Source organism: Mus caroli, chromosome X (assembly GCF_900094665.2).
Source record: "Mus caroli chromosome X, CAROLI_EIJ_v1.1, whole genome shotgun sequence".
Lineage (NCBI taxonomy): Eukaryota > Metazoa > Chordata > Mammalia > Rodentia > Muridae > Mus > Mus caroli.
In genome coordinates, this window is record NC_034589.1 from 90,449,159 (window position 1) to 90,463,672 (window position 14,514).

The 14,514-nt window shown below is 37.3% G+C and overlaps 1 protein-coding gene across 2 annotated transcripts in view; it reads left to right on the forward strand.

The window, feature by feature from the left end:
• Zc3h12b (zinc finger CCCH-type containing 12B) overlaps positions 1-14,514 on the forward strand; it is a 182,901-nt gene that overhangs the window by 146,279 nt on the left and 22,108 nt on the right. For both annotated transcript variants that reach the window (XM_021153442.2, XM_029473587.1), the window contains 2 exons: positions 423-512; positions 1,119-1,879. In XM_021153442.2, coding sequence (XP_021009101.1) covers positions 1,275-1,879 — 605 coding nt within the window. In that variant the 5' untranslated portion in view covers positions 423-512; positions 1,119-1,274. The remainder of the gene's footprint in view (positions 1-422; positions 513-1,118; positions 1,880-14,514) is intronic.

Genomic DNA, 14,514 nt, shown 5'->3' on the forward strand with positions numbered 1-14,514 from the left:
AACTTACATTTATATTTTTTCTACTCAGGAAGCTGAGCCAGAGGATTTCTGTGAGTTCAAAGCCAGCCTGGGCTATAGTGTGAAACACTGTCCCAAAGTAAAACCTTGCACACTGTGGAATCTGCTGCTTCCTTTATGTATATTGAGAATTTACTGCATTCTATTGACTTTTCTAAGTATCTTCATCATTCTTTTCATGTAATCCTTACAATTATTCTGTGAGATATCAATTAACATCTTCATTTCACACATAAGAAAAGTTCAAATCCCAAAAGATGAAAAAGATAGAACTGAAAACTTCCAGGACAGGTGGAGTGTGTATATGAGAAGTTAGCAATAAAATTGCATCTAATTCTCTTCTGTAATTAATATTTTAATGTTTATCAAACAAGTTGAGTTGATATTTTGTTTCTATTTTACAGGGTCTCCCTCTGTTGCCTATGGGGAGGGATATCTCTCCCAAGGCTCAAGGGAACCTCCTGTCTTGGCCTCCTGAATTAATGGGACTTGAGGTATGCATCACTGTGCATAGCTGGTTTACTCCTTTTGTTTACCACTTACAATGGGTAAAAGAGGTGGCAGATATATTAAGGAATGAGTTTTCACACACATACACACACACTTTCTCTCAGCTACAGTATGTCTTTGTAATGTCTTGCATGATACTTTAGTTGTCTAAAAGCAATTTTTATCTCTATTCAATTTCTTTAGATGAGATTCTTAATAGTTTGTAAACACTAATGATGAGGATATGCTTTTCAGCAGTAGATTGCAGTCTTAACAAGACACCTCTGCTGTGTATCCCTGACCAAAGAAAGAAAAAGAGTCTTGTCAACACACACACACACACACACACACACACACACACACACAAACTGATAGAATGCAATTTCTCTTGAATTTGTAATAATAACTTTAGCTATGGTTTTAGGGGTCATACTTTTATTACCCTTACTGAAATTTCATCTAGAACTATTGGAATTAATGACTCTTTATACCATTGTAAACAGGAAAGTAAAATTCGAGAGAATCTGTAATTTCTGAGGGAAAAACTGTGTATTTTGTGTTTTTCCCAGAATGTTACTATATATGATTATGCCATATGTGCTTATTTGTAGAGACTGCTAACATCTGAACATACAAAACCAAACAGACAAATTCTTGCACCATTGCTCTCCCTGCATTCTACTCTAGAGGAATGCCACTATACATGGATTCCAAACAGGTTAAAAAGAAAAATAGCTGATTAGATCTCAGAGTACCCAGTGAACGGGATGACGGCCACAGCTGCAGTGGAGACACCAAAAATGGAGAAGAGTGCTTCCAAGGAAGAGAAGCAACAGCCAAAGCAGGAGGACAGCACAGACCGAGGCAATGCTGATCCTGAAGAATGGGCGAACTCTGAGAGTGATCCTGAGCAGATGAGCTGTAAGAGTGGTCACACCAGCTACCAAGCTACAGATATTCAACTGAAGAAGAAAGAGATGCCCTCCAAGCCACATCGTCCGCTCTGTCGGTCACCCTGCCTGGACCGGCCAAGCTTCTCCCAGAGCAGCATTTTACAGGATGGGAAGCTAGACTTGGAGAAAGAATACCAAGCCAAGATGGATTTTGCTCTAAAGTTGGGTTATGCAGAAGAGCAAATTCAATCAGTGCTTAATAAACTAGGCCCAGAATCTCTTATTAATGATGTATTAGCAGAGCTTGTCAGACTTGGAAACAAAGGTGATTCGGAAGCACAAGTCAACTTGAGTCTGTTACTGCCCCGAGGAGCTAGCTCCAGAGAGATTGCAAGCCCTGAATTGTCTCTTGAAGATGAAATAGACAATAGTGATAATTTAAGACCAATTGTTATTGATGGAAGTAATGTGGCAATGAGGTAAGCCTCATGGATTTTTTCCCTCTCCTTCTGAAACAGAAATTGTCTTCTATTACAAAGCACTGTAAGAAGTTCTTTGTTGTTTGTGTCTTGCATACCTATAGATGGACAGAGTCTAAAATTATCATTCCCTTGCCTTTTCATTCTCCTTTGGTATTGCTACCAATTTATCTTCAAATATTTTTGATGAATTATTAGATATTAGTGATGCTTCAACAGAGCCAAAATATTTAAGTCAGTGTCCTGTCATCTTCAAAACCACTGCTTACACATTGCCAGTTGAAGTCTCCCTTAGAAACTTTCTGTAACTCCCAGTCACTAATCCAGAAAACTGGGATCTTTCTGCCTTCAAGGCAAAAGTGTGAACTGGACTTTTCTCCTCCCACTTAATTGCATCATTTATCTTAGTCTCTTTAATGGTCTTCTTATAAATTATGCTGGTTTCTATATCTACTACCTGCATTCATGTCATTTCCCAACCTAGAAATTATATTCTCCTCATCTTCATACCCTTAAAGATGTGCTACCTACATCTCTGTGATTTTTCTAAACTCAATGATTATCCATGGTAGGATAAATATTTACCCCACAAAGATATCCACATGCTAATCTCTGAGGCCTGTAAGTCTGTTAAATAGTAAAACATACCTTGTATATGTCTTTAACTTAAGAAGTTTGAGCTGGGGAATGTTACCTTGTATGATTAAGGTTAGCCAAGAGTTGCTGCTAGAGGAGGGTAACAGAGCCAGAATGAATAGCAAGACATGCCACAGAAATAGGAAACGAGAGTGTAAGAAGAGGGCCATGAGCACAGGAGTGAAGGTAGAATCGAAAAGCTGAAAAGTGTTAGGAAACATCTTAAGCCTGAAGAAAGAAAGCAGCCTTGCCAGAACTTTGATTTTAGATTTCTGACCTCTTAAACTATAAAATAGTAATTTCTATACATATAGTAATTTGTTATAATAACAATGGGAAACTAATAAACTGACTTCTGGTGAGACTGTCATCATTATGAGAGTCAGTGTGCTGATTTCTCAAAAACTAAAAATAGAACTAGCATGTGGTCCAGGTATATTCGTCCTGGATATAGAACTGAAGGATCCAAGAATGCCACTTGCATGTTTCTTGGTGCACTATTCAGAAGAGCCAAGATATACAATCAGTCTCAATGCCTGTAGACCAAGGGAGTATATGCAGAAAGATGTTTTGTTTGAAGGAAAATTGAGTGAGCCAGAGGTTTATCATTCCAAGTAAAATAACTCAGATTCGGGGAGGAGGAAGGCTGACTTTTTTCTTCTGTGTCTAATATAAAAGCAAAAATATATATGGCACAGAAGTAGAAAAAGAGATGAAGGAGGAAGAACAGGTCTAAACTGAAATGAAATAAAAAAGTAACACATATTTTCTCTTATATGCAGAACTTAAATTTAAATATATACATATATGTATACGTGGTGTGTGTGTGGGGTCCCACCGCAGCAAATGGGGAGGCTATTGAGAGGAAGGGAACCATTGAAAGGCAGGAAGAGGGAGAGGAATTTATTAGTGGTTTTTCTCATTTATATGACAAAATACCCTACAAAAAGAGCTTAAGAAAAGAAGTTTTTATTCTGGCACAGAGTTTGATGGTACAGCCCATCACGCTTGGGAAGGTATGGAGGCAGAAACATAAGGCATCTGGTTACACTGCATTCATAGTCTGAACGCACAAAAAGATGAATGCTGCTCTTCAGCTACATTTCTCCTTTCTTGTTCAGTCTGGGTCTGCAGTTCATTCCTGAAGGGTCTTTCTTTGTTAATTAATCCTTTCTAGGAATAACCTCACAGATACAGCCAGAGGTATATTCTCATGGAAATTCTAACTTCAATCAAGTTGACAGTCAAAGTTAGTGTTTACAACTCTACCATTCAATTTTATTTCCAAATACATAACTTTAGACCATAACATTCCAGCTCAGGACTCTAAAGATTCAGTTTCAAATGCATTTAGTCAATCCCAACACTATTCTAATAGAGTATAAAATCTTTTCTAAAACTCAAGAGAATCTCTTAACTGTGAATATCTACAAAATCAGGAAACAAGTTACATACTTCTAACCTACAAGGCTCCAGAATAAACAATCCCGTTCCAAAAGGGAGGAACCTGATAATAGCAAGGAAAAATCAGATTAAAGCAAAAGCAAAGGCTAGCAGGAGAATCCTACATCTTGATGTGTCATATCTGGGACTTATGATGACATCATCTGGGCTCCACTAAGCTTGGGAATCCCTACTCCTCCAGATCCGCTCCCTGTAACACGTATGTCTTCAATGGCTCCATGGATACCTTCAGATTTTCTCAGTAGAGATCTTATTGTACTAATACCTCCAAAAACCTGGAGTTTTCATTGCAACTTACACTTCACTTTCACAGTTTCCTGAAATGGACTTTTAGGGACTCCTTACACCTCTCAGGAACGTTGACACAAAATGTGATATCCCCCAAGTCTCTCATTTCATATGTCTATAAAAGCATCACCGTGGGTATGATGCTGCCAAGTTCAGCTGGGATGTCAAGATGTAATCTGGCTCCCTTCTATCATAGCCGTACTAGCCTTTGTATGCCCTTATTGCTGAACCTGGAAAAACACTTTCCTAGACAGTTATTTTTGAGCAGAGAAACCCTTCAGCTGCATTTTCAGTTTAAGTCTCTCCTTACAAATGTTTTAACATTGTCACAATATGTGACTTGTCACAATATGTGACTTTACCGTAAAAAAAAAAAAAAAACCTTTCTCATTCAAGGGAGATTTCTCTTTAATGTCTCAGTTACAGATGCTTCATTTCCCTTCTCCACAACGTGAAACCTACTCTCATTTCCTGAACAGACTTTACATTTTTCACACCTGTCTGCTCTACATTTTCTTCTTTTTTTAAAGATTTGTTTGTTTGTATGTGTGCATGTATGCATGTGCATATGAATGCATGAGCCCATGGAGGCTAGAAAAGGGCATTGGGTCACCTGGAGCTGAAGTTTTACACAGTTGTAAGCAACACAACTTGAGTGCTGGGAACTGAGCTCCAGTCATCTGCAAGAGCAGCAAGTACTCTTAACCCCTGAGCTATCTACACAGCTGCCTTTCCTTGTGTCTTTATCTTACTGTAGACTTGAATACGTGCAGTGAACAGTAACTATGCTACAGCCTGAATGATACACCCTACTTAAATGTCCTCTACCTAAAAATTTAGTCATTACATTTGAATTCAGTCCATTTCCCAGTAAAGTATAGCAGAAGTGACTCACTTGGCAGAGAAGGATCCCGAGTGCTCTTCTGGATAATGCAAGGCCACATTCTTCTTCTTTTATTTTTTTAACTTTTATTTAACATGTGTTCTTTCCTTTTCTTTTTTCATGGTCACATTCCTTATATTCTTTTTTTTAAATTACATCTCTCCTAGTAAATGTTTAACTTCACAGCTTGTTTTCCATTACTGTTACTATTTTATTTTCTAGTGTGATTGACATATACCAGGCCTTGACTAAATTTAAATTGTATCTTTCCTTATAACTTAGTTTAGTGGTGTTGCTAGAGCAGCAGTTGGATTTCTTCTCTTTCAGTGTTGTGGTTGAGACCTCAAAAATAAGGCTGACTTGTAAAATATCCCCAAAATAAAGGTAGAAGAGACACTCACCTCAACAAATGCCCAAATCACAACTTAGAAACACAAGAAATAGGGAAATGTAAGAAAATATGACTCTTGAAAGACCACAGTGCTTAATAGTTAAATCCAAAGATATTAAAAGGTTGACTTCCATACAAAGAAGTCAAAATTCAGTTTGAAAAATGATCATTGACCCCAAGGATGAGTCATACAGATAAATAAAGTAAGGAAGTCAATTTTATAAGTCAATTACAGGAAGTTCTGAATTCAAGGGTTGCTTCAGAAAATCAGTAACATGGACTAAATAATTGAAATGAATAACTAAATCAAGTTAAAATACAGCAGAGTGCAATACTGATAATCCAGATAAAACAGAAGGCAGTAGTAGGAATTGTTACATTTAGACAACAATAGAAAAAATAAGCAAGCATAACTACCATTTTTAATAATTTCAGGATATAAAACAGCAAATTTAAGAGTGTATAGGATAGAAAAAGAAGCTGAAATACACATTGCATGCTTGAAATACATTCTCAATAAAATAGAGAAGAAAGAAATAAAGAAAAGTCTCATATAGCTCTCTCTTGTAAGGCTATGCCAGTGCCTGGCAAATACAGAAGTGGATGCTCACAGTCATCTATTGGATGGAACACACAGGGCCCCTAATGAAGGAGCTAGAGAAAGTACCCAAGGAGCTAAAGGGGTCTGCAACACTATAGGAGGAACAACAATATGAAATAACAGTAACCCCCAGAGCTGTGTCTCTAGTTGCATATGTAGCAGAGGATGGCCTAGTTGGCCATCAATGGGAGGAAAGGCCCTTGGTCTTGTGAAGATCATATGCCCCAGTACAGGGGAATGCCAGGGCCAGGAAGCAGGAGTGGGTGGGTTGTGGAGCAGGGTGGGGGGAGGGTATAGGGTCCTTTGGGGATAGCATTTGAAGTGTAAATGAAGAAAATATCTAATAAAAAAAAGTCTCAGCAGCTAAGGGTACTGACAGTTCTTCCAGGTGACCTGAGTTCAGTTTCTAGAACCCACATCAGTCAACTCAAAACCACATATCTTTTGACCTTCACAGGAACACACACACACACACACATAAAAGTAAATCTTTTCACAACTAAGAAATTAGGGGCCAGAGAGGTGTCTTAGCTGTTAAGAGTACTCAATGTTCTCAGAGACTTGAGTTCAGTTCCCAGGTCCTACATGTCAGCTTACAGCCATCCCTAACTCCAGCTCCAGAGGATCCAATGCCATTTTCTGACTTCTGCAAGCATCAGGCATGCATGTTATTCATGAAAAATGATCATAATCACAAAATAATACATCTTCAAAATTAAAAAATAAATCATTGCAAAAAACCTTCCAAATCTAGGGAAGGATATGGACATCCAATACAGGAGGGACTTGGAGAGCTATATGGTGTAAAAAGATAATTAGCTTCTGCAAGTTGGCCTCTGTCCTCCACATGGATACTATGGCATGTGTATGGCCCACCCTCCAAACACACACACACACACACACACACACACACACACACACACACACACACACACAGAGAGAGAGAGAGAGAGAGNGAGAGCTATATGGTGTAAAAAGATAATTAGCTTCTGCAAGTTGGCCTCTGTCCTCCACATGGATACTATGGCATGTGTATGGCCCACCCTCCAAACACACACACACACACACACACACACACACACACACACACACACACACACACACAGAGAGAGAGAGAGAGAGAGAGAGTTTTATTTTTATTTTTTTAACCTTGTGAATTTATTTTTAATAAATTCTGACATCACAGAAAATAATATAAGTGTATGTATATGTTTCTGACATTGCAAGGGAATGACAACATAGTTCAGCATCATTACAACATGCACAAACATATCATTGTTATGCATGACCACTGCTTATTTCTGGAATTCTTTAATCTTACAAAATTTAAATGCTGTAACTGTTACTCATGTGGATGGAGGGTTTCTGTTGCAGGTTCCTGGTTTCATATGAACAGTCTTAGAAGGGGATATGAGGAAGGTTTTATTGGGGTTAAAAACAAAAATAACAGGTTAGGAGAAAGAAAGTTATGCTTTCTAAAATAGAGTAAGAAAGCAGGCAGGCTCAAGTAGTGGAAGTCTGTGTGTTGCTTCAAGGGAGGAGCTTTGTGGGTGCATAAAATACATACACTATGTAGTCATTGTCTTTTTGCTGCAGTAAAATTCCTGATAAAAGCAACTGGAAGAGGCAAGCTTTTACTCTGCATCATCATTTGAGGGTAGATAGAGTCCACCCTCCCTGCCAGGGAATCATGGTGAGAGGAGATTGAATATGCAGCTGGTGACATTGTGTTCCCAGTCAGGAATAAGAGATAACTGCATGTGCACAGCTCACACACTTCTTTCTTATTGTCTAGGATCCCAGCCCATGCAATGGTGCCATCCATAAGCAACACAAGACACAGAACTACTGACAGGCACCCTCAGAAGCTAACCTAAAACAAATAATGAGAGAGAGAGAGAGAGTTTTAACTCTCCAGTTTAAAGAACAAGTAAATGATTGGTTTAGAGGCAAGATCCACTTATCTGATATCTGTAAGAATCACACTTTATTGGTGGAAAACTAAACATACCAAATATAAAGGAATGGAAAATGATATGCCGAGCAGACAGAAGCTAAAAGCAGGGAGTAGTTGTTCTAATATCTGACAAAGTAGATATTAAATCAAAATAAATTAGAAGACATAAAGAAGAATCCTACATATTAATGGAATTAATTATCCATCAAGAAGACCTACAATTATAAATATGCACCAATCATTGATGTAACCAATTTCATGAAGCAGGCACTACTGAGCATAATGGAACACAGAAGTTCCAATACAATAATGATGGAAGATCATCATAGCCCATTCTCATAAAGCGATAACTCATCTAGATGAAATTAATCAAACTTCCTACTAAAACTTTACTACGGACTTAATAGAATCAAGAAACATCTGGAAAATAATATTTCACTCAATAGATGTGGGATATGCTTTCTTCTCACCAGCCCATGGAACTTTCTCTAAAATACATCACATATTATATGTTAAAGTAGGTCTTAAAACATAAAAGTTAATCAAAATAATGTCTTATGTTTTATAATAGAATAAAACTAAGAAACAATAGTAAGTGAAAATATAGAAAATATACACATGGAATTTGAACATTACACACTGAATTATTATTAGTAGGTCACTGCAGAAATCAGGGATAAGATCTTTTTTAAATTCTAGAATAAATTGATAACTAAAAAGAAATGATTTTCCAGAAATTTTGGAATATATTTGGAATATCCTATACTTTGGGAGTTTATAGGTATGTGTGACTATACTTAACAAAGTGTTCAGAGAAAACAAAGAGATATCTTATTTGGATATCAAGATTTCAGGAAAAATCAAGAAAAAGACAAACTCAAAATAATAGATGGAAAAAATAGTAATATTGGGGCTGAGCCTCGGTTGCCTCCAAAAGTGGAAGGTAAGTCCTGTTACTAAACCCAGCATACATTTCAAACACAAAACTCTTAGAGGAACCAAGCTGGATATAACCCAAAAGACTCCATCTATGAATACTTACCTTCATAATTCCAGAAGATGCTATGCAAGCTACCATGAGAGAAAAGCATTCAGTAGTCTCACCTAGCTGTGACATTCATCGATGAACTACAACAATGGTCAGCAGGGTTAACAGTGACACATATCTTGGTGGTAACCAACAACTGCCTAATTGGACTTGAGGTCTACTTAATAGGAAGGAAATCATGTCTGGCAATGTAAATCTAGTCAGCTGGTAGCTAGTGAGGTCACAGATCTCAGAGAAGAACCTACTACTACTGCTTCCTAAACCACTATCATTCCTAACTGCATTTGAAATACTTACATATACGAGTAACTATAGCTTTGCCCTCTCATCAAAGAAGCTTCATCACACAATTGGAGACCATTTAAGAACGTTACAACTAGTCAAAATGCAGAGAACAAGTAACTATGGGATACTCCAGATCCAGTGGATAAATCTACAATACAGCTCTAGAACTAAAAATCAGGAAACACCATGGAAGGGGTGGCAGATAGATGGGAAAAGACAGAGATCCAAGAAATCTGCTGCAAGATTATTGTTTTCTATATAGGAAATCTTAACAGTATAGGTGCTTAAACAAGACCTGAACAGTAACAACACCAGTTAGCATGCCAACACTAATAGGGGGAAATTGTAGGTGTCTCGATCATTAGATAAAGATCTACAGACAATTAAAAATTGCTGAGAAAGGCAGAATTAATTTTCCCTAGAGATGAGCTCCCTAAATGGTTATCCAATCTCAAGAGTTTGTGTGTGTGTGTGTGTGTGTATGCAACACTAAACAGATTCAGCAGGTTGCATTTATACATTTATTCACATATATGTGTATAAAAATAAGTAAAGAATAATAGACCATGAATTTGAAGGGGGTGAAGGGTGTGTGAGTGCTTAGAGGGAGGAGAGGCCCCCAGAGAGATGACACAAGGGAGTATTATATTTTAATCAAGTTAAAAAGACATTAAATTGATTTCAACATTTTACATGTACATGATTTTCAAAGAATAAAAAAGAAAATGAAACAAAAATTTGGTTCTTTGAAAAGATAGACAATATTGTTAAACAATTAGCCAAATTAATCACAGAAGAAATAAAACAAATTTACAAAATTGAAAATGAAAAGAAAGTAGGGAAATTAAAAAAGACACCTGTGAAAACTAGAGGATCATTAACAGAATACCTTGAAATTTTATATTAAAAAAAAAAACCTTAGAGTTTTTTTTTAAAAAATACATATGTATATGTGATCTCTCAAAATTAAACCAAGGAGAAGAATTCAATGCATGCGTCCATTTATGAGTTGCTACAATCTTCAGAAAATAAGCAAGGGATAATTGGAGATTAGCCATCCTGTGAAGTGGGTAATAGTGGCAAAACACTCATTTCAGTTACAATGAAGGGAAGCACGGGAAAACAGAAGTGAATACAGATTCTGTTGCTAGGTTTCCTCTACTTGTTTGCCTTTTGTTCCTTACCTTAGTAACTAATAATACACACCATACTTTTCTTGCTCCTCTACTCCATAAGAAGTTCTGGAGTTGAAGCACTCATTGTTTTTAATTGACTGTTATTCTATTTCGGTCTATCTATTTGCTGTACTTGCTTCTGCAAATGAGATATAGTGTTTGAATACACTGAGCACATGGGCTGTGATTTTACCAATTGCACTATACCCAAACATAGATTAGAACCTTCTTTGGTGGCTTGAATAAGAATGCCCCCCATAGGCTCATATATGTGAATACTTAGTCATCTAAGAGTAGCACAGGCTGTAAGTATCTGCATCTGTCTCAGTCAGCTGCTGGCAGAGTCTATCAGGGGACACCATGCTGGGCTCCTGTCTGAAAATACAACATTGCATCAGTAATAGTGTTAGGCCTTGGAGTCTCCCTTGAGATAGATCCCAAGTTGGACCAGTCACTGGATTGCCTTTCCCTCAGTCTCTGTTCCATTTTTGTCCCTGCATTTATTTTAAACAGGAACAATTTGGGTAGAAAAATTTGAAGGTGGGTTGGTGTCCCTATCCCTCTACTGGGAGCCCTATCTAACCACTATGGAAATTAATCTGGCAGTTCCTCAGAAATTTGAAAATAGTTCTAACTGAAGACCCAGCTATACTTTTCCTGGGCATGTACTCAAAAGATGCTCCACAATATCATAAGGACATGTGCTCCACTATGTTCATAGCAGCCTTATTCATAGTAGCCAAAAACTAGAAGCAACCCAGATGTTCCTCAACTGGAGAATGAATACAGAAAATGAGGTTCATATATACAGTGGAATACTATTCATCTATTACAAATAAGGACATCATGAATTTTGCAGGCAAATGATGAAATTATCATCCTGAGTGAGGTAACCCAGGCCCAAAAGGGCATGCATGGTATGTAATTACTAATAAGTGGATATTAGCCAAAAGGTAAAGAAAACCTATGATACACCCCACGGACCTTAAGAAGTTAAACAAGAAGGGAGGCCACGTGAGGATATTTCAGTCCCACTTTGAAGGAGAAACAAAATAATCATGGGAGGCAGAGAGAAGGAGGGACCTTGGTGGGAGAGGTGAGGGGATGGGAAAATGGGGTCAAGATCAGTTTTATGAGGGAGACAGGAGAGAAGCCCAGAGGGCCAAGAGAATGAATGGAAATACACAGCTCTCAGGGGTGGGGGTAAGGGGAACCTCTAGAAAGTCCAAGAGACCTGGGATGAGGGTGGCTCCCAGGACTCACTGTGGCTGCCCAACATCAGGGATATGAAGCCTGAAGAGAACATACTCAATCTTAAGTGACACAAAGAAGGCTGTTCAAAGAGGCAAATACATAGTACTCAATTTCATATTAAAACAAAAACAAAACTGGAGAGAGCTCATATTAGTGACTGAGCAACACACTTGAAAGGTCTAGAACAATAAGAAAAAACAGTACTCAAAAAGTGTAAAAGGCAAGAAATAATCAAACTCAATAAATCATTAAAATACAAACAAAAAACAATACAAAGAATTAATGAGATGGACACTTGGTTCTTTGAGGAAATCAACAAGATTAATAAACCCTTAGCCAAATTAAAAAATGGGGAGAAAAGACCCAAGTAAATAAAATTAGAAATGAAAGGTAGGAAGCATTACAATAGACACTGAGGAAATCCAGAGAATCATAAAGACATACTTTAAAAATCCATACTCCATCAAACAAAAATCTCAAAGAAATGGGTAAATGTTTTGATATATATGACTAACCAAAGTTAAATCAATATCAGATAAGCAATTTAATCAGACCCTTAACTCCCAGTGGAATAGATGCAATAATTAAATGTTTTCCAACAACAACAAAAGGTCCAGGGCCAGATGTATTCAATACAGAACTCCCAGACCTTCAACTTCAAAGAAGAATTAACACTAATACCCCTCAAATTATTCCCCAAAAAGAAAACAGAAAGAACATTGCCTAGTACTTTTTATAAGGCTGCAATTACCCTGATGCCAAATCCATATAAATACTCAGGAAAACCAGAAAGTTATAGCTCAATATCTGTTATAAACATACATACAACAATTCTCAATAAAATAGTTGCAAATGGAATCCAAGAACACATCAAAGAGTACTCATCATGATTTAGCAGGCTTCATCTCAGAAAGTGAGGTAAGGTCCAATGCATGTAAATCAATAAATGCAATTGCACACATAAACAGACTGAGATATAATAACCATAAGATCATCTGCTAGGTTCAGAAACGCCCTTTGACAAAATCAAACATCCCTTCATGATAAAAATCCTAGAAAGACTAGGCATAGCACAGCATAATAAAGTCAATTTAGAGCAAGCTCACAGCCTATGTCAACCTAAATGAAGAGTTTCTTCACTAAAATCTGGAACAAGACAAGGATATCCACTCTCTCCATAGTATTCACTATAGTATGCAAAGTCTTAGCTAGAAAAATAAGACAACGAAGAGATCACTGCTTTCCTTCATAAGACTTGCTTGAGTCATTGTGTTTCTTTACAGCACTACAACAGGGATGAAGACACCAAGCAAGTCAAAGACTTGCATAATAAAAAATTTAAGACACTGAAGAAAGAAACTGAAATAGATATCAGAAATAGATCTCCCATACTCGTGGATGGGTAGGATTAATATAGTAAAAATGGTCATCCCACCAAAGCCTCTGAACAAGACGTGGCTAGCACAGTCATTAAAACAAACAATAAGTTTGACCTCGTTAAGCTGCAAAGTTTGTGTAAGGCAAAGGACATCTTTATTCAAGCAAAGCAGCAGTCTCAAAGTAAGAAAAACTCTTTACCAATTATCTAAAATATATAAAGAACTAAAAAAAAAAAAGTCCTGAACATCAAGAGGACAACACAAATACAGACAAACTTTCCTGCATAGCAATAAGAAACATGTTGAAAAAGAAACAAAGGACAAGAACACTTGGAACCTACAAAAACCAGAAGGAGCTGAGAATTATTTCACCTTTCAACTCAGCACAGATGTAAAACAAAACAAAACAACAAACAACAAAAAGCCTCCATGTTTATGTTTCTCCACTCCACTTCTATAAGCTGTTTTTATATTATATATCTTATAAACTATACTCTTATCCTTTGTCATTTTTCTTTTATTGAAACTAGATTATTTTCTCCTACAATATATCTTGATTATAATTTTCCCCTCTCTCCTCTCCTCAACTAAGCATGGCACTTATGGGCTCACAGAGTCTGAAGCAGCAAGCACAGGGCCTACATGGGTCTACACCAGGTCCTTTGAATATATTTTATAGCCATTAGCTTAGTATTTTTATGGGACTTCTGACTATGAGAATGAGTGTCTCTCTGAATCTACATCAGAGTTCCTTCCCACATCTCCTCCTCCTCCCCTCCAAATCCTTTGTCTTTCATGATAAAAGAATAGGCTTCTAAGAGATAACAAGCAACTCGGTGAAATAAAATATAATAAAATGAGGCAAAAACTATCTTATAGAAGTTGGATATAGCAATACAACAGGAGGAAAAGAGCCCCAAGAGTAGGCAATAGATTCAGAGAGACACTCATTCTCATAGTCAGGAGTCCCATAAAAATACTAAGCTAATGGCTATAAAATATATTCAAAGGACCTGGTGTAGACCCATGTAGGCCCTGTGCTTGCTGCTTCAGACTCTGTGAGCCCATAAGTGCCATGCTTAGTTGATTCAGAGGGCGAGACTCTCCTGGTGTCCTGCATCCCCTCAGACTCCTACAACCTTTCCTCCCTGTATTCCACAAGATTTCCTGAGCTCTAAAGTTAGGGATTGGATAGTGTCTTAGGGTTTTATTGCTGTGAGCAGACACCATGTCCAAGGCAAGTCTTTTTTTTTTTTTTTTTTTTTTTTTTTTTT